This window comes from Thalassophryne amazonica, chromosome 5 (assembly GCF_902500255.1).
Source record: "Thalassophryne amazonica chromosome 5, fThaAma1.1, whole genome shotgun sequence".
Lineage (NCBI taxonomy): Eukaryota > Metazoa > Chordata > Actinopteri > Batrachoidiformes > Batrachoididae > Thalassophryne > Thalassophryne amazonica.
In genome coordinates this window covers 92,339,996-92,365,948 of record NC_047107.1, presented here as the reverse complement: position 1 = coordinate 92,365,948, position 25,953 = coordinate 92,339,996, and the positions used below count along the sequence as shown (strand labels likewise).

The window sequence follows — 25,953 nt, the reverse complement described above, 5'->3', positions numbered from 1 at the left end:
TGTGTCCAAACTTTAGACTGGTACTGTGTGTGTGTGTGTGTGTGTATGTATGTGTATATATATATATATATATATATATATATATATATATATATGCAGTGTTGCCAGTTACTTTTTTAGCAGCTGCCGACAACTTGTAACTATTAAGTAATGTAACTAATAAGGTAACTAGTAACCTAACTTGGTTACTCTATAACTGAGTAATCAGCAAAGTAACTAATAATTACTCTTCTGAGTACTCAATAAAATAACCAATACCAATAAAATAACCAAGTTAGATTACTAGTTACTTAATTACTTACATTCAGCAGCTGCTGACAAGTTGTCCGCAGCTGCTACGTTGCAAGCTACTCTTACAAGTTTTGGACGTTGAACTCAACTTTAGAAGTTCAGTTGAGTTATAAAGTTGAGTTCAACATCCAAAACTTGTAAGAGCTCGTTATGTTAAAGTAACTGTAAAAAGTAACTAATAAAGTTACTTTTCAAAGTAACTGTGTTTTATATATATATTTGTGTGTTTTATATATATATATAGATATATATCTATATATATATATATCTCTCTCTATATATATATAGATATATAAGATTTCCTGGCTGTCGTGAGTTGTATTCCTGGCACACATACTGAACAGTAAAATCCTGCAGAAGCTGCTTCGTTTCATGTTGGGTCGTCCTGTGTGACGCTGACTTAAGAAACACCCTTTTTCTAGAGTGCCTTGATTAGAGAGAGTGGCGACATGACGAATCGAAAAAAAAAAAAGGTCATGTGACTCATGGTGCCGTCTTGGGTTCAAAATAGCGTTCGCTGTTAATGTGTCTGCACTGCACTCACCGATTTGAGGAATGTGGGACCGGAGTCATTTCTGTGATTAAAAGCCTGACCGTTCCTTTTTTTTCAAACCATGTTCAGACTCGGACCCTCAGCCTGACGTGCAGCTGTTAAATCAAACACAAAAGGCTGTGATTTGACACTTTTCTGCTTTTAATCTTTTGTCTCCCATCATATTATAGTAGTTTTTATAGTGCGCACGCTGATAAATGGATCAGAAAGGTCCACAAATTTACAGGACAAAGTCGGTAAAAGAGGAAAATGTTCAGTTTACCTTTGATTTGGAGGTGATGATTGTAGAAAGAAAAGCTTGTTGAGGGTCAAATTAGTCCAGAATAAAGCAAAATCCAGAGATGGAAAACTTTAAAACTGTCACTAACATCATTACATGACACAGTGCAGCAGCTGCATAAATCAGGCTTTAAATTAATTAAATAAATCATAAATTGTAAATTTATGTAACTTTGATAGCTTAATTATTTTTGTTTATTTTGATAGCACCTGTACCTGGATGTGTTGCTGTATGTGGTTAAATGATTTAAAAAATGTTGAAAACATAAAAGGTTCATTCAGTAGTTCAGTGCAGTTGAACCCAAAATGGCGCCATGTTCTGAGTTGACGCTACTCTCTCTAATCAAGGCACTCTACTCATTTCTGTTGCTTTAAAATGAAAGGACGCCCTGACCAAAGGGAGGGTGGAGTGTTGAATGAATGTAATGGCTGTGCGGGAATGTAAAAAGCGCAAGTATGCTTTTCCGTAGCGTGTCGAAAAGGCATAACTTTCACTTACAGAAATTGTACGTGCGCAGTCATAGAACTGTGGAGATATTCAATTTGACAACCATAAGCAACTATAAAATTTAAATGAAAACTTAATTTGAATGAAAACGTAAAACTGATGAAATCTCGAACAGCGAATGCTAATATATGATTTATAAACATATTTTAACAAATCATTTATCATATTATTCAGGAATCACACAAACCATTTTTCATTGATTGGATCATTAAAGGAAAAATCAACTGTTTTTTTTTTTTAAAGAAAAGAACAAGAAAACATACCTTGAACAGGTTTTAGACCCCAACTCAGATTTCCTGTGCAGCTGCTGAGTCGAGCAACACATCAGTCCAGCTGCTCCACACAAGATCATAACACAACGAGAGAGCTGACAGGCCACTAACATGAAAGAGATTAATTCTGGCAGAAATTAATTCTGATGGATTGTCACTGAAGTGCTCAGTGTTTGTAGAGGTTTTGAGAGAATTGCTGTTTTCATCATACGGGATGACCTGTCAACACGCCAAATGCGTTGACAATAAATCCGTCCTCTCTGTCTTGTTCCTGTACCTGCATGACTGCTTGTCGCTCACCAACTGTTTCCTGTTCTTTTAACGCCTCCATGGATACGACAACGCTCATTTTGTGCTGCGGGAAGGTTTGTGCGCCCGCTAACAATCCTGCAATATAAAACCTCAATAAATGCCTGTAACGGTAGTGTATTATATTTCGTAAGTATGTTCTTGTTTTGGTCATGCATTCACAATGAGGCAGGTCATTACACAAGGTGCACACATCATGAATCAGAGAGGTCAATTATAAATTTTGGAAGTATCATCGACAAGTAAAATGGACCCTCAGAACAGAACACTTCCAACTTGCTACAGACAACGTTGCAGAGCCCAACAAAAACACAAAATTTCATATATATATATATATATATGAGGTCTATTAGAAAAGTATCCGACCTTATTATTTTTTTCAAAAACCATATGGATTTGAATCACGTGTGATTACATCAGACATGCTTGAACCCTCGTGGGCATGCGAGAGTTTTTTCACGCCTGTCGGTTACGTCATTCGCCTGTGGGCAGTCTTTGAGTGAGGAGTCGTCCACCCGCTCGTCGATTTTTTTCATTGTTTAGGAATGGCTCAGAGACTGCTGCTTTGTTTGATAAAATTTTTTTCAAAACTGTAAGGCACAACTGAGTGGACACCATTCAATAAATTCAGCTGGTTTTCGGTAAAAATTTTAACGGCTGATGAGAGATTTTGGTCTGGTAGTGTCGCTTTAAGGACGGTCCACGGCGCCTGACGGCGATCTGCGCTTCGAGGCGGCAGCGTCTCGCCGTTTCAAGTTGAAAACTTCCACATTTCAGGCTCTGTTGACGCAGTAAGTCGTCAGAGAACAGAGAACTTTCAGAAGAAGTCGGCATGAGGAGTTTATTCGGACATTCCATTGTTAACGGTCATTTTGTAATGAAAGAACGTGCGGGCAGAGTCGCATGTCGGGCCGGACCCGACCGCGGGGGGTCGTGGCAGGAAAAACACCTCCGTTGGAAATCTTAACGGGCAAGTTGGAACATGCCCAAGCTGTTAAACAATTTCTCAGTTACTCACTTGTTGAAAGCCATTAAAAGCCGCCTGAATTCTACAAATGGTTTTCAACACGGAGGTGTTTTTCCTGTCGCGGCGCACACAGATTTGCCGAGTCGTCACGGAAACGACTCGGTGAATTTGCGCGTACGTCTTTCATTAAAAAAATGTCCTTAAACAGTGGAATGTCCGCATAAATTCCTCATGCCGGCCTCTTCTGAATCTTCTCTGTTCTCTCACGATGTCTTGGGTGAATGAAGCCTTAAATTAGGATGTTTTCAGCTCGAAACAGGCCGACGACAGCGCCTGGAAGCGCTGCAGGACGTCCCGCTCCGTGGGAAGTCCTTACACCGACAGAAACACCCCATAATCTCTCATCAGCCGTTAAACTTTTCACAGAAAACCAGCTTAATTTCTCGAATAGTGTCCACTCGGATATTCCTCACAGGTCCAGAAAATTTTTTGATAAAGCAACGCGCGCCGTCTCGAGCAGCGTGTGAAACAAAGGAATTCAGCCGAGAGGGCGGGACCACATCTCACTCAAGGCCTGCCCACAGGGAAATGACGTGTGAAAAAACTCACGCATGCACACGAGGGTTCAAGCATGATTGGTGTAATCGCATGTCATTCAAATCCATATAGTTAAAAAAAAAATAAAAGGGTCGGTTTATTATCTAAGAGACCTCGTATATATATGTTCATTGTTAACAAACACTCTTGCCCTTTCAGCAAAAGCAAGGTCTAGGGTTTGAATCCATCAATGTCCTATTCTGTTTTGTGTGGAGTTTGCATGTTCTCCCCGTGTATGGGTTTGCTCCTTTCTCTGCACCCGACTAAGGCAGCGTGCATTTCTACATCTGGAGTTGGTCCCCGGGTGCCGGATTGTGGCTGCCCACTGCTCCTAGTGGTTGGATTGTGTCTAACTTTAATTCGGATGGGTTAAATGCAGAAGACACATTTTGTTGTATGTACAATGACAGTAAAGGCCCTTTTTTTTTATATGTATTTATAACACACATTTTTTTACAGTACAAAAATTGGCACAGTATTCTTTAACCAGTCTTGTCATCTCCTCTTGACTGGTTGTTGTCAGAAAGCTCTGATTCATAGACCTATGAGCAGAAAACCCTAACAGTGAAAGATACAGAACGGGGGGGGGGGGGGGGTGTGTAAAAACAGAGATGTTACTCAGCATACATGCATGGACTCTGAAGACAAAAGGTGAAATTCAAGTGACATTCCACACCGCTGGTTGTGATGCATTTTGTTTGTGCTTAATGAGCTGCAGCGGCTCCGCAGCTCACTGCTCTGCTCTTATGACAAGGCTACACCTATTGTCTAATCTTCAATACGTGAAAATAACAAAGAACAGAAAAAAGTGAAATGAAACTGAGCCACTTACTTTCATTCTGATCCTGATCGCGTAAAGGCATCTCACTGCAGGTTGCTATGGTTACCCATATTAATAACACAGCTTTGCCGTCAGAAGCGAGAGATGTGGATTGAACTTAATGTCTCTTACAGTTAGAACCATATACAGTAGTGTTCAGAATAATAGTAGTGCTATGTGACTAAAAAGATTAATCCAGGTTTTGAGTATATTTCTTATTGTTACATGGGAAACAAGGTACCAGTAGATTCAGTAGATTCTCACAAATCCAACAAGACCAAGCATTCATGATATGCACACTCTTAAGGCTATGAAATTGGGCTATTAGTAGAAAAAAGTAGAAAAGGGGGTGTTCACAATAATAGTAGCATCTGCTGTTGATGCTACAAACTCAAAACTGTTATGTTCAAACTGCTTTTTTAGCAATCCTGTGAATCACTAAACTAGTATTTAGTTGTATAACCACAGTTTTTCATGATTTTTTCACATCTGCGAGGCATTAATTTTGCTGGTTTGGAACCAAGATTTTGCTCATTTACTAGTGTGCTTGGGGTCATTGTCTTGTTGAAACACCCATTTCAAGGGCTTGTCCTCTTCAGCATAAGGCAACATGACCTCTTCAAGTATTTTGACATATCCAAACTGATCCATGATACCTGGTATGCGATATATAGGCCCAACACCATAGTAGGAGAAACATGCCCATATCATGACGCTTGCACCACCATGCTTCACTGTCTTCACTGTGAACTGTGGCTTGAATTCAGAGTTTGCGGCCCAAAAAGAACAATTTTACTCTCATCAGTCCACAAAATATTCCTCCATTTCTCTTTAGGCCAGTTGATGTGTTCTTTGGCAAATTGTAACCTCTTCTGCACGTCGTCTTTTATTTAACAGAGGGACTTTGTGGGGGATTCTTGCAAATAAATTCTCTTCACACAGGCGTCTTCTAACTGTCACAGCACTTACAGGTAACTCCATACTGTCTTTGATCATCCTGGAGCTGATCAATGGGTGAGCCTTTGCCATTCTGGTTATTCTTCTATTTTAAAGCATTGGAGATCATTGTAGATGAACAGCCTATAATTTTTTGGACCTGCGCATAAGTTTTCCCCTCTCCAATCAACTTTTTAATCAAATTATGCTGTTCTTCTGATCAATGTCTTGAACGTCCCATTTTCCTCAGGCTTTCAAAGAGAAAAACATGTTCAACAGGTGCTGGCTTCATCCTTAAATAGGGGACACCTGATTCACCTGTTTGTTCCACAAAATTGACAAACTCACTGACTGAATGCCACACTGCTATTATTGTGAACACCCCCTTTTCTACTTTTTTTTTTTTTACTAATATTCCAATTTCATAGCCTTAAGAGTGTGCATATCATGAATGTTTGGTCTTGTTGGATTTGTGAGAATCTACTGAATCTACTGGTACCTTGTTTCCCAAGTAACAATAAGAAATATACTCAAAACATGGATTAATCTTTTTAGTCACATAGCACTACTATTATTCTGAACACTACTGTATATACAGTATACTCAGAGTGGTGGTGGTATCTGTTACAGCATATTAGGGTTGGAAAAAAAATTGAACTTATGGTGCAGACTGTCAACTTTAGTTTTCCGGTAAATGCATCCAAATTTAGTGAAGGGTGCAGTATTAACAATACTTCTTTTACTGTATGTGGCCCCCTCATTTGTAAGGAATTGACTCCTGAGGTGTTTCACAGACATGTGTTGTTATTTCTGCATTATTTCACTGACAGTGAAGATGTGATTTGGTTTCAAGCGCAACAAATCTCTTCAAGCTCAGTTAAATCAGACATTAAAAAATGGAATGAATGTAGCACAGTGTGGAAAATCTGTCTAGACTCTAAAGCCTGCCACTCTTAAAAAACAGAGAAAGACAGAGAGAGAGAGAGAGAGAGAGAAAACAACTGTCTGATTGTGCAGAAAGGAGGTGTTGGGCTACTAATATGTAGACCTGGATTCAGTTCCCAGTCACGCTAACAGTGTTGTGATTTAGGACTTTGTCTGCATTGTCTCAGTTCCCCCAAGATGTAAATAGGTAACCTGCATCAGAATGGTATCCAGGAGGAGTCACAGACTATAGACTTTGATTTATTTTTTCATAGACTTTTATTTAAACTCTGGGATGCCTAAAACTTTTGCAGAGTACTGTGTGTGTGTGTGTGTGCGTGTGTGTGTGTGTGTGTGTGTGTGTGTATATATATATATATATATATATATATATATATATACGAGGTCTGTCAATAAAGCAACGGTCCTTTTTATTTTTTTTCAAAAACTATATGGATTTCATTCATATGTTTTTACGTCAGACATGCTTGAACCCTCGTGCGCATGCGTGAGTTTTTCCACGCCTGTCGGTGACGTCATTCGCCTGTGAGCACTCCTTGTGGGAGGAGTCGTCCAGCCCCTCGTCGGAATTCCTTTGTCTGAGAAGTTGCTGAGAGACTGGCGCGTTGTTTGATCAAAATTTTTTCTAAACCTGTGAGACACATCGAAGTGGACACGGTTCGAAAAATTAAGCTGGTTTTCAGTGAAAATTTTAACGGCTGATAAGAGATTTTGAGGTGATACTGTCGCTTTAAGGACTTCCCACGGTGCGAGACGTCGTGCAGCGCTCTCAGCCGCCGTCGTCAGCCTGTTCAAGCTGAAAACCTCCACATTTCAGGCTCTATTGATCCAGGACGTCGTGAGAGAACAGAGAAGTTTCAGAAGAAGTCGGTTTCAGCATTTTATCCGGATATTCCACTGTTAAAGGAGATTTTTTTAATGAAAGATGTGCGGACGGGTCCGCGTGTCAGGACGCAGCCGACGCGGTGCGGCGGCACAGGAAAAACACCTCCGTGTTGATAACCATTTGTAAAATCCAGGCGGCTTTTGATGGCTTTCAGTGGAGTGAGTATATGAGAAATTGTTTAACAGCAGGACATGTTCCAACTTGTCCTTAAGGCTTTCAACAGAGGTGTTTTCCTGCTCGGTTGGACTTAGTTACCGAGCAGAGCAGTGTTCTCAATCGTAGGATGGAGGCTCTCACCGCCCAGGTGGAAGCGCGTGCTCAGGGCGCTGCTGCAGCACCTCCTCCTGCTGACAGTGTGCCAGAAACAGACATTCCGCTGGTCGTTCAACGAACCCCCCCACCTTCCCCTGAAGCATACATAAGCCCTTCGCAGCCGTACGGAGGCTGTGTGGAGACATGCGTGGACTTCTTGATGCAGTGCTCGCTCGTCTTTTCACAGCGTCCCGTCATGTACTCGTCAGACGCTAGCCGGGTGGCTTACGTTATAAATTTGCTTCGAGGAGAGGCACGCACCTGGGCTACGGCGCTTTGGGAGCAGAATTCACGGCTCCTAACGGTTTATACTGAGTTTGTGAGGGAGTTCCGACAGGTGTTCGACCACCCTCATAGAGGCGAGACCGCTTCAAGTGTGCTGCTGTCGATACGGCAGGGGCGTCGGAGTGCAGCGAAGTATGCAGTCGACTTCCGCATCGCGGCAGCGCGAGCCGGCTGGAATGCTGTTGCGCTCCGCGCCGCCTTTGTAAACGGACTGTCTCTGGTCCTTAAGGAGCACCTGGTGGCGAAGGACGAGCCGCAGGATTTAGATGGGCTTATCGACCTGGTTATACGGTTAGACAACCGATTAACGGAACACCGACGGCAGCGAGACGATGGGCGTGGCCACGTACAAGCCGACCCTCTTCCTCCCGGGTCTGAAAGGAAACCGACTTCCCCACGCTCCACTGCCAGGTCTCTCCACGTGACAACAGCTCCCCCTGCTGATGTTGCTATGGAAACGAGCAGGGCCAAAAAACGATCAGATCAGAGACAAAGGAGGCTGATCCGTGGAGAGTGTTTTCTCGGCAGCTCTACCGAGCACACACAGAGAGAATCCCCCAAACGGTCAAAACAGCAGCACTTGTCCTTAGAGACTGGGCTAAGGGTGGGTCACAACACCCATGTGGGGAAACCCCGACGATCTGCACGAATCCCAGTCACGATCCTGAGTGGGGATCTAACCCTTCACGCCCCAGCACTGGTGGACACAGGGTCGGAGGGGAATCTGCTGGATAGCAGATGGGCAAAGGAGGTTGGGCTCCCTCTAGTGGCCTTACTGTCACCACTGTCGGTGCGGGCACTAGATGGCACCCTTCTTCCACTAATCACACACCAGACACAGCCAGTGACATTGGTGGTGTCTGGGAATCACAGGGAGGAGATTGTGTTTTATGTAACACCTTCTACCTCCCGAGTGATTTTGGGTTTTCCATGGGTGTTAAAACACAATCCCCGGATTGATTGGCCGTCTGGGGTTGTGGTTCAGTGGAGCGAAACCTGCCACCGGGAGTGTTTAGGATCCTCGGTTCCACCCGGTGTGACAGCTAAGGAGGAGGTTTTAGTCCCCCCCAATCTGGCGGCGGTGCCGGCTGAGTACCACAACCTTGCTGACGTCTTCAGCAAAGATCTGGCACTCACGCTGCCCCCGCACCGTCCGTACGATTGTGCCATTGATTTGATACCGGGCGCTGAGTACCCATCCAGCAGGCTGTACAACCTCTCATGTCCGGAACGCGAATCAATGGAGACCTACATCCGGGACTCGTTAGCTGCCGGGTTGATCCGGAACTCCACCTCCCCGATGGGTGCTGGTTTCTTTTTTGTGGGCAAGAAGGACGGCGGACTCCGTCCATGCATTGATTACAGAGGGCTGAACGAGATCACGGTTCGCAACCGATACCCATTACCTCTGTTGGATTCAGTGTTCACGCCCCTGCATGGAGCCCAAATTTTCACGAAATTGGATCTTAGGAATGCTTATCACCTGGTTCGGATCCGGGAGGGAGACAAGTGGAAGACGGCATTTAACACCCCGTTAGGTCACTTTGAGTACCTGGTCATGCCGTTCGGCCTCACCAATGCGCCCGCGATGTTCCAAGCATTGGTTAATGACGTCTTGCGGGACTTCCTGCATCGGTTTGTCTTCGTATATCTAGACGATATACTCGTCTTTTCTCCGGATCCTGAGACCCATGTCAACCATGTACGTCAGGTCCTACAGCAGTTGTTGGAGAACCGGCTGTTTGTGAAGGGCGAGAAGTGTGAGTTCCACCGCACTTCTTTGTCCTTCTTGGGGTTCATAATCTCCTCCAACTCCGTCGCCCCTGATCCGGCCAAGGTTGCGGCGGTGAGAGATTGGCCCCAACCAACAAATCGTAGGAAACTACAACAGTTCCTCGGTTTTGCAAATTTCTACCGGAGGTTCATCAAGGGCTACAGTCAGGTAGTTAGCCCCCTGACAGCCCTGACCTCCACAAAAGTCCCCTTCACCTGGTCGGATCGGTGCGAAGCCGTGTTTAGGGAGTTGAAACGCCGGTTCTAGACTGCACCGGTTCTGGTGCAGCCCAATCCCAAGCGCCAGTTTGTTGTTGAAGTGGATGCCTCTGACTCAGGGATAGGAGCCGTGTTATCCCAGAGTGGGGAGTCTGATAAGGTTCTCCATCCATGTGCCTACTTTTCCCGCAGGTTGACCCCAGCTGAACGGAACTATGACGTCGGCAATCGGGAATTTCTTGCGGTGAAAGAGGCTCTTGAGGAGTGGAGACACCTGTTGGAGGGAGCATCGGTACCATTTACGGTTTTCACGGACCATCGGAACCTGGAGTACATCCGGACCGCGAAGCGTCTGAACCCCAGGCAAGCCCGCTGGTCGCTGTTCTTCGGGCGTTTTGACTTCTGGATCACCTACCGCCCCGGGACTAAGAGCCAACGATCTGACGCCCTGTCCCGGGTGCATGAAGAGGAGGTCAAGACCGAGCTGTCAGACCCCCCTGAAACCATCATCCCCGAGTCCACTGTCGTGGCCACCCTTACCTGGGACGTGGAGAAGACCATCCGGGAGGCCCTGACACGGAGCCCGGACCCGGGGACAGGTCCGAAGGACAGACTGTACGTCCCACCAGAGGCCAGGGCTGCGGTCCTTGACTTCTGTCACGGTTCCAAGCTCTCCTGTCACCCAGGGGTGCGAAGGACCATGGCAGTGGTCCGGCAGCGCTTCTCGTGGGCGTCTATGGAAGCCGACGTCCGGGAGTATATCCAGGCCTGCACCACCTGTGCCAGGGGCAAAGCTGACCATCACAAGGCCCAAGGCCTCCTCCAGCCTCTGCCTGTGCCTCGTCGCCCCTGGTCTCATATCGGCCTGGACTTTGTCACGGGCCTCCCGCCGTCCCAGGGCAACACCACCATCTTAACGATAGTGGACCGGTTCTCCAAGGCGGCCCACTTCGTGGCCCTCCCGAAGCTCCCGACAGCCCAGGAGACTGCAGACCTCCTGGTCCACCACGTCGTGCGTCTGCATGGGATTCCAGCAGACATTGTCTCAGATCGTGGTCCTCAGTTCTCCTCCCAGGTCTGGAGGAGTTTCTGCAGGGAACTGGGGGCCACCGTCAGTCTCTCGTCTGGGTACCACCCCCAGACGAACGGGCAGGCAGAGCGGACAAACCAGGAACTGGAGCAGGCCCTCCACTGCGTGACCTCCGCGCACCCGACGGCCTGGAGTGACCATCTGGCCTGGATCGAGTACGCTCATAATAGCCAAGTTTCATCTTCCACCGGCCTCTCCCCGTTTGAGGTGTGTTTGGGGTACCAGCCCCCATTGTTTCCGCTAGTGGAGGGAGAGGTTGGGGTGCCCTCGGTCCAGGCCCATCTGAGGAAGTGCTGTCGGGTGTGGCGTACCGCCCGCTCTGCCCTGCTCAGAGCCCGGACGAGGGCTAAGGCCCATGCAGACCACCGGCGTTCCCCGGCCCCTGCATACCAGGCCGGGCAGGCGGTTTGGTTATCCACAAAGGATATACCTCTGCAAACGGAATCCCAAAAGCTGAAGGACAGATTTATAGGACCCTTCACCATCGTGAAGGTCCTCAGTCCAGCCGCAGTGAAGCTGGCAGCTTCAGCTTCACTGCGGATACATCCGGTATTCCATGTCTCCAGACTCAAACCCTGCCACACCTCTCCCCTCTGTGCCCCCGGACCGGCGCCGCCGCCTGCCCGGATCATCGACGGGGAGCCGGCTTGGACTGTGCGCCGACTCCTGGACGTTCGTCGAAAGGGCCGGGGGTTCCAGTATTTGGTGGACTGGGAAGGATATGGACCCGAAGAACGCTCCTGGGTGAAGAGGAGCTTCATCCTGGACCTGGCCCTCCTGGCCGAATTCTACGCCCGGCACCCGGACAAGCCTGGTCGGGCACCAGGAGGCGCCCGTTGAGGGGGGGGTCCTGTTGTGTGGGCCGCTGAAGAGGAGGTACTGCTGGCCCACCACCACCAGATGGCGCCCTGCTTGGAGTGCGGGCTTCAAGCACGAGAGGGCGCCAGAGCCACTGGGAGTGACAGCTGTCACTCATCCTCAGGACCAGCTGTCACTCATTCATCATCATCACCATCACCATAAAGGCCGGACTGCAACTCCACCTCCTCCCCGAGAAATCAGCTACCATTCAGGTACTTTTCTCTGCTGACTCAAAAACGTTGAGTAATAATCTGAACTTCTTTTGCAGCCGTTATCCTGTGGTGTTGCCTTATCTGTGGGATTGGCGTTTGGTGTGATCAGCGACGGCTTCGCTTCACACTCCAATCAGATAAGTGGTTAGACAGGAGCTGCACGAGTGTGTGATTGGAGGTGGAGGTTCTCCCTCCTTTACTGAACACTGACTGTGGGATTACTGAGTGTGCGAACTCACACTCATCAGGACTGTCTCTGTTTTCTGCCAGCAGTACCGGGTCTGACTGCTGAAGACAGCGGCCACCTGGGGCGCAGGGCTTGGTGGCTCCGGTGTTCTTCAGCTCCGTTGGTGGTGGAAGCTGTGTGGGGATCCAGCTCTTCTCTCGCCAGGCGTCTTCTATTGTTGAGCCTGCCCACACGTCACCTGGTGTATGATTGACAGTCCACCATATTGTTATTGTCTGTACGTCGTTGTGCGATTCACAACATTAAATTGTTACTTTTGGCTTATCCATTGTCCGTTCATTACCGCCCCCTGTTGTGGGTCCGTGTCACGACACTTTCACAACATGAATCACTGATTGTGTGATTCATGTGTGATTGCGTCAGACAAGCTTGAACCCTCGTGCGCATGCGTGAGTTTTTTCACGCCTGTCGGTTGCGTCATTCGCCTGTGGGCAGGCTTTGAGTGAGCACTGGTCCACCCCCCTCGTCGGAATTCCTTTGTCTGACTTCTTCCTGAGAGACTGGCGCTTTGCTTGATCAAAATTTTTTCTGAAACTGTAAGGCACATCCAAGTGGACACCATTCGAGAAATTCAGACGGTTTTCGGTGAAAATTTTAACGGCTGATGAGAGATTAAGGAGTGTTACTGTCGCTTTAAGGACAGCCCACGGCACCGGATGGCGCGCTGCACCCCAAGCCGCCGTTGTCAGCCTGTTTCGAGCTGAAAACTTCCAAATTTAAGCCTCTGTTGACCCAGGACGTCGTGAGAGAACAGAGAAGTTTCAGAAGAGGTCGGGATCAGCAGTTTATCCAGACATTCCACTGTTAAAGGAGATTTTGTAATGAAAGAAGTGTGGACGGATTCACGCGTCGCCACCCAGCCGCTCATCGCGCGGCGCCACAGCAAAACACCTCCGTTGGAAGCATTACAGGACAAGTTTGAACATGCCCAGCTGTTAAACAATTTCTCGGATACTCACTCAACTGAAAGCCATCGAAAACCGTCTGAATCTTACGAATGGTTATCAACACGGAGGTGTTTTTCTGGGCTAGTGGCCGGCGATCACCTTAGTGTTTCTTCTGTTTTTCTTCTTGCTTAATGATGACTAATTATACTGTATTTTTTGTCTTTCTAATGCCTGATTCTGTTTTTCTCTCTGTTTGAGGTGTGGCTCCATCCACAGATGGGTGTGGTGTCTGTTTCTGCAACCCTCCTGTCCTGTGCACCGACAAAATTTCCTGTATATTCGTTTTATAAATTGTTTTGTAAATTGTGTCAGTAGCATGGCCCAAATAGAGGGTCGTCCCTTTGAGTCTGGTTTGCTTGAAATTTCTTTCTCAGAGGGAGTTTTTCCTTTTCCACTGTCGCCTGTGTGCTTGCTCTGGGGGTTGGTAAGGTTAGTGCCTTGAGGCAACTTTGTTGTGATATGGTGTTATATAAATGAAATAAATTGAAATTGAGCAACCGTGATCGAGTGTAATTAGAATGTGCTCCTGGAAGAAAGCTTGTAGAATATGCTGGGAATTAGGAGTCGAACTACTCACTCGTCTGAGTCCTTTTTGCTCTCCTCAATATAGGCGATGGACTCTGATCGAAGCCGGTTGGTGACCTCATAGGTACGCAGTGTCACACCAAAGATATCTTCATGGTAGCGGTTCTCATCCTAATCAGAATGACAGTGAAAGAAGAGACACAAGTTTTAGTGTGTTTGTTCTTTTGGATATTGTTTAGAAGGGATAGGCTGAATGTTAAACAATTAGTATAGCAGATAAGTGGAAGATCATTGAAACGGTGTCTCCTGAAACTGCTTTTTCCAAAATCAACTTCATCAGAAAAAAACTGCAAGACGTCTGACATTTTCCAAGATGGCCACCAACAAACAATTTCTTAATTGATCCCAAATCATTCCAGTAGGTCATCTCTGTCAATTTACTTATTATTTGTCAAAAAAGATCATTCATAAGGTCTGCCCCAATTCAATAATGACGCAAACATAAAATGCTCTGTGGGCTAGAAGGTGTCATTTCAGAACTGTTAGTTCAGCCTCCGCAATCTTAGATGGTCAGATGTTTCATGAGCGCAGCCTTCGAAGTATGCAGCCCTTGAATTAAGACAGCCAAAGTCACCATTGTTGGTTATCTTGAAAATGGTGGTCATCTTGGATTCTTAAGTGGATAATGGTTTACTTTTGTTTTCTTTTTTCTAAACAAGTGATCTCTAACCATCATTCATGTAAATTGGCGTGCATTTATCACCATTTGAATGATTTTAACCAAATTTGCAGTTGTCCACTGCCTTAAATTAGAGAAGCAGTACTGTAGTCTATGGGCCAGCATGGTCCCACGTGCAACCCCTCACGCAATCTCGGATGTCTAGATTACAAAAATAACTGGTAACAGTAAAAATACTGGGCCTCACTATGACATAAGACAACACTGGATGACTACACTGTCATTAACTACCCTATTACGGAATGCAAATGGGTCAAAGAATGCCTGCGAGTAGCAGAAGAGGCCACACATGAAGTAGGTCAAGACTATGTCATTACAACCTTCGACATGGGGGTTTGTATGAAGGCAAAGCCTCTTATCTGAACAAGAAAGCACACACACACACACACACACACACACACACACACACACACACACACACACACACACACACACACACACACACACACACAAACATCTTCAACTGCTTATTCGTGGGGGGCTGGAGCATATCCCAGCAGTCATAGAGCGTGAGGCGGGGTACACCCTGGACAGGACGCCAGTCTGTCGGAGGGCCACATACAGACAAACAAACACAATCACACTCGCACACACACCTACGGACAATTTAAAGTTTCCAATCCACCTAACATGCAATGTCTTTGGATGTGGGAGGAAGCCGGAGCACCCGGAGAGAACCCACATAAACACGGGGAGAACACAGAAAGGCCACAGATGGGACTCAAACCCACAACCTTCTTGCTGTGAGGCAACAGAGCTAACCACTAACCCACCCTGCTGCCTGAACAAGAAAGCTGTGCACATAATTCAAAATGTAGTAGAATCTACATAAAGACAGCTTTCATTTGGTGTCATATATGTCCCATTTACTTAAAAGATGACAATTTGGTAACTCTTTATGTTGTGTGGAAAAAATATCAGATTTCATAATCGGACATTTTCTTTTAGCTGCAACTGATCTGCTCTGTGTCAGCTTGATCCCGTCAGATCTCAGAAGCTAAGCAGTGCGGGACCTGGTTACTACTTGGATGGGAGACCTCTTTGGAACACCAGCGGCTGTGTGTGTTTCTCCAGGTTACTCCTGAAGTTGCATCAAGAAGGGCATCCGGCATAAAACTTGTGCCAAATATCAATGCGGATCTGGCTGTAGCCACTGTGGCAGCTCCAAATAAAAAACGGGAGCAGCCGCATGGACAACAACATTTTCTTTTGGCTGGGGTAAGCCAAAAAAAAGTGTTCACATGTCACAGTGAAGCAAAGTACTTTTTACTGTTACCAGTTTTTTGTTTTTGTAATGTCAACATCCTAAGCTTTCTAATGATACCAAATTTATAGGGTTAGTGGGGTGGGGGTGAGGGCACGCGGGATCATCCTGGTCTGTGGCCTACTGCACAGGGCTGTGCAAAATTCAGAACTGAATTGAAAATAACTCTCAAATTTAAATTCTTGAATTTGAGTTGACTCTTGAACTGAAGTCTCAAAGCGGATGCACAGCCCTGGTGCTGCATATCACCAATTTCCTGTGTGAACATGCCTTATCATGAAATGCTCCAGTTTACAGCACACGTTTACTGGAAATCTTGAGAAGGTGCCTAATCTTAAATTCACACATACACACACACTCACTCTTTCAAGCATGTGCAGCTGTTTGAAATGAACACTGAGAGAATGCAGATTCTTTTATCCCAACACAAAACCAAGTGATGTAAGTCACCCGTCAGTGCTGTGACTGATTAAATGAACAGTACTGTGAAAATTGCTTTGCTACGCTTGTGTACAGTGTGGGTACCTCAGTGTTGTTTGCTTGAGTTTTAGCACCTGGAATACTTAAAGGAAAACAACTCAGAAGCACAATACCTAATCATCATCATCATCACCATCATACTAGCTAGTTTCCCGGTGGAGCTACAGTATTGTGCTTTTGGACACAGACAGCTACACACCTTCACCTCAGGGTTGATAGTCTTACATGATGGCGGCTATTTTCACAGCATATTAAGGACTCTGTCACCTGGATCTCCAGCTTCATTCCCCCTCTGGACTGAGAACCATGGATCTAGGTCACACAGTCTAAAAAGTCAAGTCTGGGAGCATGTGCTGGTGTTGCACTTAACTGCATCCACGACACCATGGGGCCACCTTGGGTCCTGGATGGCAACCCCCCAGGCAGCCAACTGGTCCACTCCCACGTCTCTAAAATACTCATCTAACTGCTGCAGCCAGGTGAAACGTAGGCATTCCCTTGGCCTTCTCCAGTGACTAGGGTACTTAACACTCAGGCACCTGCATGCTGGATCACACACAGAGAAACAGGCCGTATGGCCAGAATGTCTAAGCGGATGCTCCCTCACAATGTAAATGAAACTCCTCACCTTAGTCTCTCTTGGTCACCACTCATTTGACACAGTCATTCCAGCTGCACCCAAGGGTCCTCCAAAGAGACCCAGTACTGAAGACCTCCAGTCATTGTCTTCAGTTACTGGTTGACATCCAAGTCTTACAACTACACAGCAAGACAGGCAGCAACAAGACCCTAAAGACTTGTACCTTCATTCTCCTGCAAATATGTCTGCATCGCCAAACACCTCTGTCCAGTGACCTCATGACTCCATAAGCTCTTCCAAGGACCCAAAAACATGAATGTCACTGCTGACATAGGTGAATGTCTCAAGCCTGAATCTTAGTCTAGATCCTGAACAATCTCAATCCCAGACATTCTGATTCCTCACTCTGCTTCTTAAGTGCTCAGGTCTAAAAAGGCACAACTGAATTTGGGGTGGATCGAGCTCTACTTTGCAGTTTAATCAGTTAATCATTTGTGTATTTTGTGCGTAACATGAAATAACCAATCAGATTGCTGTCTGCCATCTCCTTTTAGATCTGTCATGCACTGGAACCTGGAGCGCTGCTATTTAGACAGCACACTGAAGTGAGAGGTTTTCAGGCAACAGTGAGCAGCCACCAAAGCAGTGAAGCAGTAAGGGTTGAACTTTAATTAAAATACTGATTTCAATGCTGCTGTTTTGTTATTAACCAGAATGTGTGCACATCATGAACTTGCCAATGGTACAGTTTTTATAGCATGAAAACTTTGCAATTGACATCAGACAGTTTTTGGTGATCTGTGATGGAATCGCTTTCTGCTGGCTGATGACAGCAGCACTCTGACCACACCTCATTTTAAGACCAACACTTCCATGGGCACACATGAGCACACGTCTGCTTGCTATTTAAAGAACATGGGTATGGGGCATTAAAAATGACAACTGCATTGGTTGGAAACACAGCTTGTCCCTCTCACCCGAAGCTTGCTGATGAAGGAGCCAGACTCCTCCAGGCTCATGTTGCCCTGCAGCCTGATGATTTGCTGGACATTCTTCAGAACATCTCCAGCCATAGTAACATCCCCACAAACATAGAGGTGTCCTCCCTCCTCTCTCAGGCACCGATACACCACCTCTGACAGCTGCTCTCGCAGTACATCCTGCACATATTTCTGACAAGAGTGACACAGGAGGAAAGAATGAGTGCATATGAGAGTGTAACACAAAAGTATAGTAACAATAGACTAGAGTCTGATGATTGATGATAGGGAATTGAGAAAAGTCAAACTTCTAAAATCTCCATTGTCCATGTAGCATTTTCTTTTTCCTTTTCTTATCTTTCTTTTTAACTGGTATCTTTTTTCAGTTGCTGTTAATGATAATTAACTGCACAGTAGAGAAGCTTGAATCTTCGACTGGACTGGGTTACTTGACGTGAGGACATTTCGCTTCAAATCACAGAAACTTCCTCAGCTAAAGTTCCTTGCTCTGGTAGTCTGACTTCTGTCTTGACTCTTGTAGAGAAGAATAAACCAGAAGCCAAAAAAAAAAAAAAAAGCTGGAGTTTTTTAACCTAACCAGACCCCACCTACCGAGAGGCTGACTGCTATAGGCTAGTGACTAAACAATAGCTCTAATTAGCACCTATTGTGCTCTAGTTAGCACTCTCCTAATGACAGGACGGAAGCCTCCCCTGATGGCTCCCTTGACGACTCTCTCCTGATGACGTGAATGACTCATTACCATGAACAAAAGACTGAAACTGCTTTGACCTGAGTACCACATTGTAAACAGGGGACAAAGCGTGTCTGAGACCCGCTCCACGGTTAAGGCTGGGTTTCAACTGTTTTACAAAGAATACTTCCTTGACACCTCTCTCAAACCATTTCTTTTCTCTGGCTAAGATTTTAACTTCCTTGTCCTCAAACGTGTGGTTAGTGTCTTTCAGGTGGAGATGAACTGCAGACTGAGGTCCACTGGCAACCTCTCTGCGATGCTGGTATAGCCTCTTGTGTAAAAGTTGCTTCGTCTCACCTATGTAGTGTTCATTACAGTTTTCCTGACATCTGATATGATACACTACATTGCTCTGTTTGTAACTAGGGATCCTGTCCTTAGGGTGAACTAATTTCTGTCTCAAGGTGTTGGCTGGTTTAAAGTAAACTGGGATTTTGTGCTGTCTGAAGATCCTCTGTAGTTTTTTCCCCTACTCCTGCTAAATAAGGGAGAGACACTCCTCTTCTTCTTGTCTCCGTCTCCTGTCTATCTGGTCTCTTTGTTTTCTGGGACTTCTGCACTTTGTCCAGGGACCAACGTGGGTACCCACATACTGTGAGGGCTTTCCGTACAAGTTGTTGCTCTTTAGCCCTTCCCTCTGCAGTTGTGGGCACCTGTAGGGCTCTGTGTTGAAGAGTCCTGATCACCCCGAGCTTGTGTTGAAGGGGGTGGTTTGAGACAAACAGCAGATATTGGTCAGTGTGAGTGGGTTTTCTGTAAACCTCTGTCTGGAGCTGCCTGTTCTCTCCAATCGTAACATCACAATCCAAGAAGGCTAAATGGTTGTTTCTGGCATCCTCACGTGTGAACTTGATATTGGAGTCCACCGAATTGATGTGTTCTGTAAAGTCCTCGACCTCCTGTTGCTTGATTTTAACCCATGTGTCATCGACATATCTGAACCAGTGACTGGGAGAGATGCCCATGAACGACGTCAAGGCTGTCTTCTCCACTCGCTCCATGTACAGATTGGCCACAATGGGGGATACCGGAGACCCCATCGCACAACCATGGATCATGGACCATGGCCTGTAGTAATTCCCCCTAAACAGGAAATACGTGGTGTTAAGACAGATCTCCAAGAGTTGGCAGATGTGGTCTGGTGTGAGTTTGGTCCTTTCAGGTAGAGACACATTTTCCAGCAGTCTCTGCCTCACAGCTGAGATGGCCTCAGCGGTGGGGATGCAGGTGAACAACGAAGTCACATCAAATGACACCATAGTTTCATCTGCCTCCAGCTGCAGGTCCTTGATTTTGTTCACAAAATCTTGTGTGTTCTCCACATGGTGGTCTGAGTTACCCACTAGAGGCGCCAAAATCCACTTGAGGTGCTTGGCCAAATTGTATGTGATGGAATCTGTGCTACATACAATAGGCCTGAGTGGCACATCCTGTTTGTGGATTTTGGGCAGTCCATAGATGCATGGAGTGGCGTCCCCCGGGTACAGTCTGTAGTATGTCTGCCTGTCGATGAGACAGCACAAAATCTTACTTTAAACCAGTCAACACCTTGAGACAGAAATTAGTTCACCCTAAGGACAGGATCCCTAGTTACAAACAGAGCAATGTAGTGTATCATATCAGATATCAGGAAAACTGTAATGAACACTACATAGGTGAGACGAAGCAACTTTTACACAAGAGGCTATACCAGCACCGCAGAGAGGTCGCCAGTGGACCTCAGTCTGCAGTTCATCTCCACCTGAAAGACACTAACCACACGTTTGAGGACAAGGAATTTAAAATCTTAGCCAGAGAGAAGAAATGGTTTGAGAGAGGTGTCAAGGAAGCATTCTTTGTAAAACAGTTGAAACCCAGCCTTAACCGTGGAGCGGGTCTCAGACACGCTTTGTCCCCTGTTTACAATGTGGTACTCAGGTCAAAGCAGTTTCAGTCTTTTCATGGTAATGAGTCATTCACGTTATCAGGAGAGAGTCGTCAAGGGAGCCATCAGGGGAGGCTTCCGTCCTGTCATTAGGAGAGTGCTAATTAGAGCACAATAGGTGCTAATTAGAGCTATTGTTTAGTCACTAGCCTATAGCAGTCAGCCTCTCGGTAGGTGGGGTCTGGTTAGGTTAAAAAACTCCAGCTTTTGTTGGCTTCTGGTTTATTCTTCTCTACAAGAGTCAAGACAGAAGTCAGACTACCAGAGCAAGAATTTTAGCTGAGGAAGCTTCTGTGATTTGAAGCGAAACGTCCTCACATCAAGAAACCCAGTCCAGTCGAAGATTCAAGCTTCTCTTCTATGGAAACCACCTGGACAACTGAGAGCCTACACAGAAAAATTAACTGCATGTAGCCGTATGCATTTTGACCCATCTACTGGATGGCATTGTGAATGGTGCCTGGTTATATCACACGGGTGTACAACCCCAATTCCAATGAAGTTGGGACATTGTGTAAAATGTAAATAAAACCAGAATACAATGATTTGCAAATCCTCTTCAACCTATATTCAATTGAATACACCACAAAGACAAGATATTTAATGTTCAAACTGATAAACTTTATTGTTTTTGTGCAAATATTTGCTTATTTTGAAATGGATGCTTGCAACATGTTTCAAAAAAGCTGGGACAGTGGTATGTTTACCACTGTGTTACGTCACCTTTCCTTCTACCAACACTCAATAAGTGTTTGGGAACTAAGGACACTAATTGTTGAAGCTTTGCAGGTGGAATTCTTTCCCATTCTTGCTTGATGTACGACTTCAGTTGTTCAACAGTCCGGGGTCTCCGTTGTCATATTTTGCTCTTCATAGTGTGCCACACATTTTCAATGGGCAACAGGTCTGGACTGCAGGCAGGCCAGTCTAGTACCCGCACTCTTTTACTATGAAGCCACGCTGTTGTAACACATGCAGAATGTGTCTTGGCATTGTCTTGCTGAAATAAGGAGGGACGTCCCTGAAAAAAGATGTTGCTTGGATGGCAGCATGTGTTGGTCTAAAACCTGGATGTACCTTTCAACATCGATGGTACCATCACAGATGTGTAAGTTGCCCATGTCATGGGCACTAACACACCCCCATACCATCACAGATGCTGGCTTTTGAACTTTGCGCTGGTAACAGTCTGGATGGTCTTTTTCCTCTTTTGTCTGGAGGACACGACGTCCATGATTTCCAAAAACAATTTGAAATGTGGACTCATCAGACCACAGCACACTTTTCCACTTTGTGTCTGTCCATTTCAAATGAGCTCTGGCCCAGAGAAGGCGGTGGTGTTTCTGGATGTTGTTGATGTATAGCTTTCGCTTTGCTTGGTAGCGTTTTAACTTACACTTGTAGATGTAGCAACGAACTGTGCTAACTGACAATGGTTTTATGAAGTGTTCCTGAGCCCACGCGGTAAGATCCTTTACACAATGATGTCAGTTTTTAATGCAGTGCCGCCTGAGAGATCGAAGGTCACGGGCATTCAGTGTTGGTTTTTGGCCTTGCCGCGTACGTGTAGAAAGTTCTCCAGATTCTCTGAATCTTCTGATTATATTATGGACTGTAGATGATGGAATCCCTAAATTCCTTGCAACTGAACATTGAGAAACATTGTTCTTAAACTGTTGGACTATTTTTTCACACAGTTGTTCAAAAAGTGGTGATCCTCCCCCTGTCTTTGCTTGTGAATGGCTGCACCTTTGGCGATGCTCCTTTTATACCAATCATGACACTCACCTGCTTCCAATTAAGCTGTTCACTTGTGGAATGTTACAAACAGGTGTTCTTTGAGCATTCATCAACTTTCCCAGTCTTTTGTTGCCCCTGTCCCAGCTTTTTTGAAATGTGCGGCAGGCATCCTTTTCAAAATAAGCAAATATTTGCACAAAAAACAAGTCTTGCAAATCATTGTATTCTGTTTTTATTTACATTTTACACAACGTCCCATGTTCATTGGAATTGTTGTTGTAGAGGTGAATCACAACTTAACAGATTTTTCAGTTTTGCAAATGCCTTTTTTTAACAAATGAAAAAATTACATATTTTACAAATTCACATTTATTTGTAAAAACCAACACGTGTTACAGTTACTTGTGTGTTGGTTTTTACATCAACCAATCAGTGATGAGGGGAGGCTCATTTGACCCATAATGCATTTTGGCATCTGTGTGTGTTAATGTTGAAACCATTCAGAATTAGTGCATTGTTTTAAAATTAAAAGATATTTGTTATATTTACACTTTGTAAAAATGTCAGAGTTGACATTAATGTTATTCTATCTTGATTAATTTGATTTATAAATCAAAACCATAAGTCAAACATGGTTTTCTTTTCAGGACATCTGTCTCATGGCTGGACCACTGTATGCTGTGAATGGAAATAACTTTTGTTTTTGGTTTTTGTTGTAGCCTGACAGCCAGGTCCCTTCTGCTGGGGTAGAGTTGAACTCAGCTCCTCTTAGCTGTCTGACTGCTGCAAAATACAGAGCAGGCAGGAACCAACGTGTATGATTATAGGGTTTACAAATGTTTTTCACCGTTACTAAGTATGAAAACATTAGCGGGCCAAATTAGCGGAACTAAATTTAGCGGAAGCTAATTGGTACGCTGATGGTTTTTGAAGTTACCTGAAAAGCTACTCTGCTTACAAAAAGTTAGCTTTGCTAATTAGCGCTTAGTGGATTAGCCACCACTGCCCAGGGGGCATCCTTACCAGATGCCCAAACCACCTCAGCTGCCTCCTTTCAACACGAAGGAGCAGCGGCTTAACTTCGAGCTCCTCATGAATGACCAGACTTCTCACCTTATCTCTAAGGGATACACCAGCGACCCTCCTGAGGAAACCCATTTCGGCCACTTGTCCCCACGATCCAGTTCTTTTGGTCACGACCCAACCCTCATAACCATAGGTGAGAGTAGGATCAAAGATTGACCAGTAGATCGAGAGCTTCATCTTTTGGCTCAGCTCCCTTTTTGTCACAACAGTATGACGGAGTGAATGCAATACCGTTCCTGCTGCGCCAATTCTCCGGGCAATCTCACGCTTCATTGTCCCTTTACTTGTGAACAAGATCCCGAGGTACTTGAACTCCTTCACTTGGTGCAATCTAGCCTACCTGAAGTCCCTCACTGTAGTCCTGCGTGGGGCTCCAGTGGGGGACTTCCAGTTATATTCAGGTTTGCACTTATGTGAAAAAAGAACTATAAAAATGAGCCATTTTAGGCCTACACTATGCTTTTAGCATTAGTTTCAGATTTAAAACTGTGGGACTTTAAAGTATCATTCTCATTTTCATGGATATACAGTACATCCTGGAAGCCCACAGTCCACAACCATGTCGACTTGTACTATGTGACATTTAGATAAACAATTGTCGTCTAACTAGTATAACAAGGGATGCCTGTAATACAACTTTAGCACAACCTTGGTGTTTCTAGAAATGACATTATGACATTTTGGGATCTCCAGAGATGCAAAGGAATAGAATGTCACAGTTTGCAGTAGTACAAAGAAATGACAAAACATCTTGAAAATCCCTTTACAGTTAAAACAATACCACAGCACATAGATGGATCATCCCAGTGCAACATGTATGCCTTCCTGTACCCTCTATGGTTTTCCAAGGTAAGGAAAAGGTTTCAAAGTGTGAGCAGCCAGGATGTATATTGTGAAATCGAGAACGGGTTAATGATGTAAAACATGATACTCAAAATACTGTTAACTGTATAAATTAGGTAATAAGTGACTTTACACAGCTGAAGTAATATGCATTCAATCATATAACTACACTAAGCTCACTGTTTTCTTAATGGGGTTTTATGGAGCTATTTGTCCATTCAGTGATTTTGTTTGAAATCTAAACAGTTTCAGGGGGTGCTGATGGAATCAATCAATCAATCAATCAATTTTTTATATAGCGCCAAATCACAACAAACAGTTGCCCCAAGGCGCTTTATATTGTAAGGCAAGGCCATACAATAATTATGTAAAACCCCAACGGTCAAAACGACCCCCTGTGAGCAAGCACTTGGCTACAGTGGGAAGGAAAAACTCCCTTTTAACAGGAAGAAACCTCCAGCAGAACCAGGCTCAGGGAGGGGCAGTCTTCTGCTGGGACTGGCTGGGGCTGAGGGAGAGAACCAGGAAAAAGACATGCTGTGGAGGGGAGCAGAGATCGATCACTAATGATTAAATGCAGAGTGGTGCATACAGAGCAAAAAGAGAAAGAAAGTGCATCATGGGAACCCCCCAGCAGTCTACGTCTATAGCAGCATAACTAAGGGATGGTTCAGGGTCACCTGATCCAGCCCTAACTATAAGCTTTAGCAAAAAGGAAAGTTTTAAGCCTAATCTTAAAAGTAGAGAGGGTGTCTGTCTCCCTGATCTGAATTGGGAGCTGGTTCCACAGGAGAGGAGCCTGAAAGCTGAAGGCTCTGCCTCCCATTCTACTCTTACAAACCCTAGGAACTACAAGTAAGCCTGCAGTCTGAGAGCGAAGCGCTCTATTGGGGTGATATGGTACTACGAGGTCCCTAAGATAAGATGGGACCTGATTATTCAAAACCTTATAAGTAAGAAGAAGAATTTTAAATTCTATTCTAGAATTAACAGGAAGCCAATGAAGAGAGGCCAATATGGGTGAGATATGCTCTCTCCTTCTAGTCCCCGTTAGTACTCTAGCTGCAGCATTTTGAATTAACTGAAGGCTTTTTAGGGAACTTTTAGGACAACCTGATAATAATGAATTACAATAGTCCAGCCTAGAGGAAATAAATGCATGAATTAGTTTTTCAGCATCACTCTGAGACAAGACCTTTCTGATTTTAGAGATATTGCGTAAATGCAAAAAAGCAGTCCTACATATTTGTTTAATATGTGCTTTGAATGACATATCCTGATCAAAAATGACTCCAAGATTTCTCACAGTATTACTAGAGGTCAGGGTAATGCCATCCAGAGTAAGGATCTGGTTAGACACCATGTTTCTAAGATTTGTGGGGCCAAGTACAATAACTTCAGTTTTATCTGAGTTTAAAGGCAGGAAATTAGAGGTCATCCATGTCTTTATGTCTGTAAGACAATCCTGCAGTTTAGCTAATTGGTGTGTGTCCTCTGGCTTCATGGATAGATAAAGCTGGGTATCATCTGCGTAACAATGAAAATTTAAGCAATACCGTCTAATAATACTGCCTAAGGGAAGTGAATAAAATTGGTCCTAGCACAGAACCTTGTGGAACTCCATAATTAACTTTAGTCTGTGAAGAAGATTCCCCATTTACATGAACAAATTGTAATCTATTAGACAAATATGATTCAAACCACCGCAGCGCAGTGCCTATAATAC

The 25,953-nt window shown here is 45.0% G+C and overlaps 1 protein-coding gene across 1 annotated transcript in view; it reads right to left on the bottom strand.

Moving 5' to 3' along the window:
- Positions 1-4,204: 4,204 nt before the first annotated feature.
- nos1 (nitric oxide synthase 1 (neuronal)) overlaps positions 4,205-25,953 on the bottom strand; it is a 158,387-nt gene continuing 136,638 nt past the window's right edge. Inside the window, 3 exon segments of the mRNA XM_034170884.1 lie at positions 4,205-4,334; positions 13,887-14,005; positions 17,875-18,069. Coding sequence (XP_034026775.1) covers positions 4,319-4,334; positions 13,887-14,005; positions 17,875-18,069 — 330 coding nt within the window. The 3' untranslated portion in view covers positions 4,205-4,318.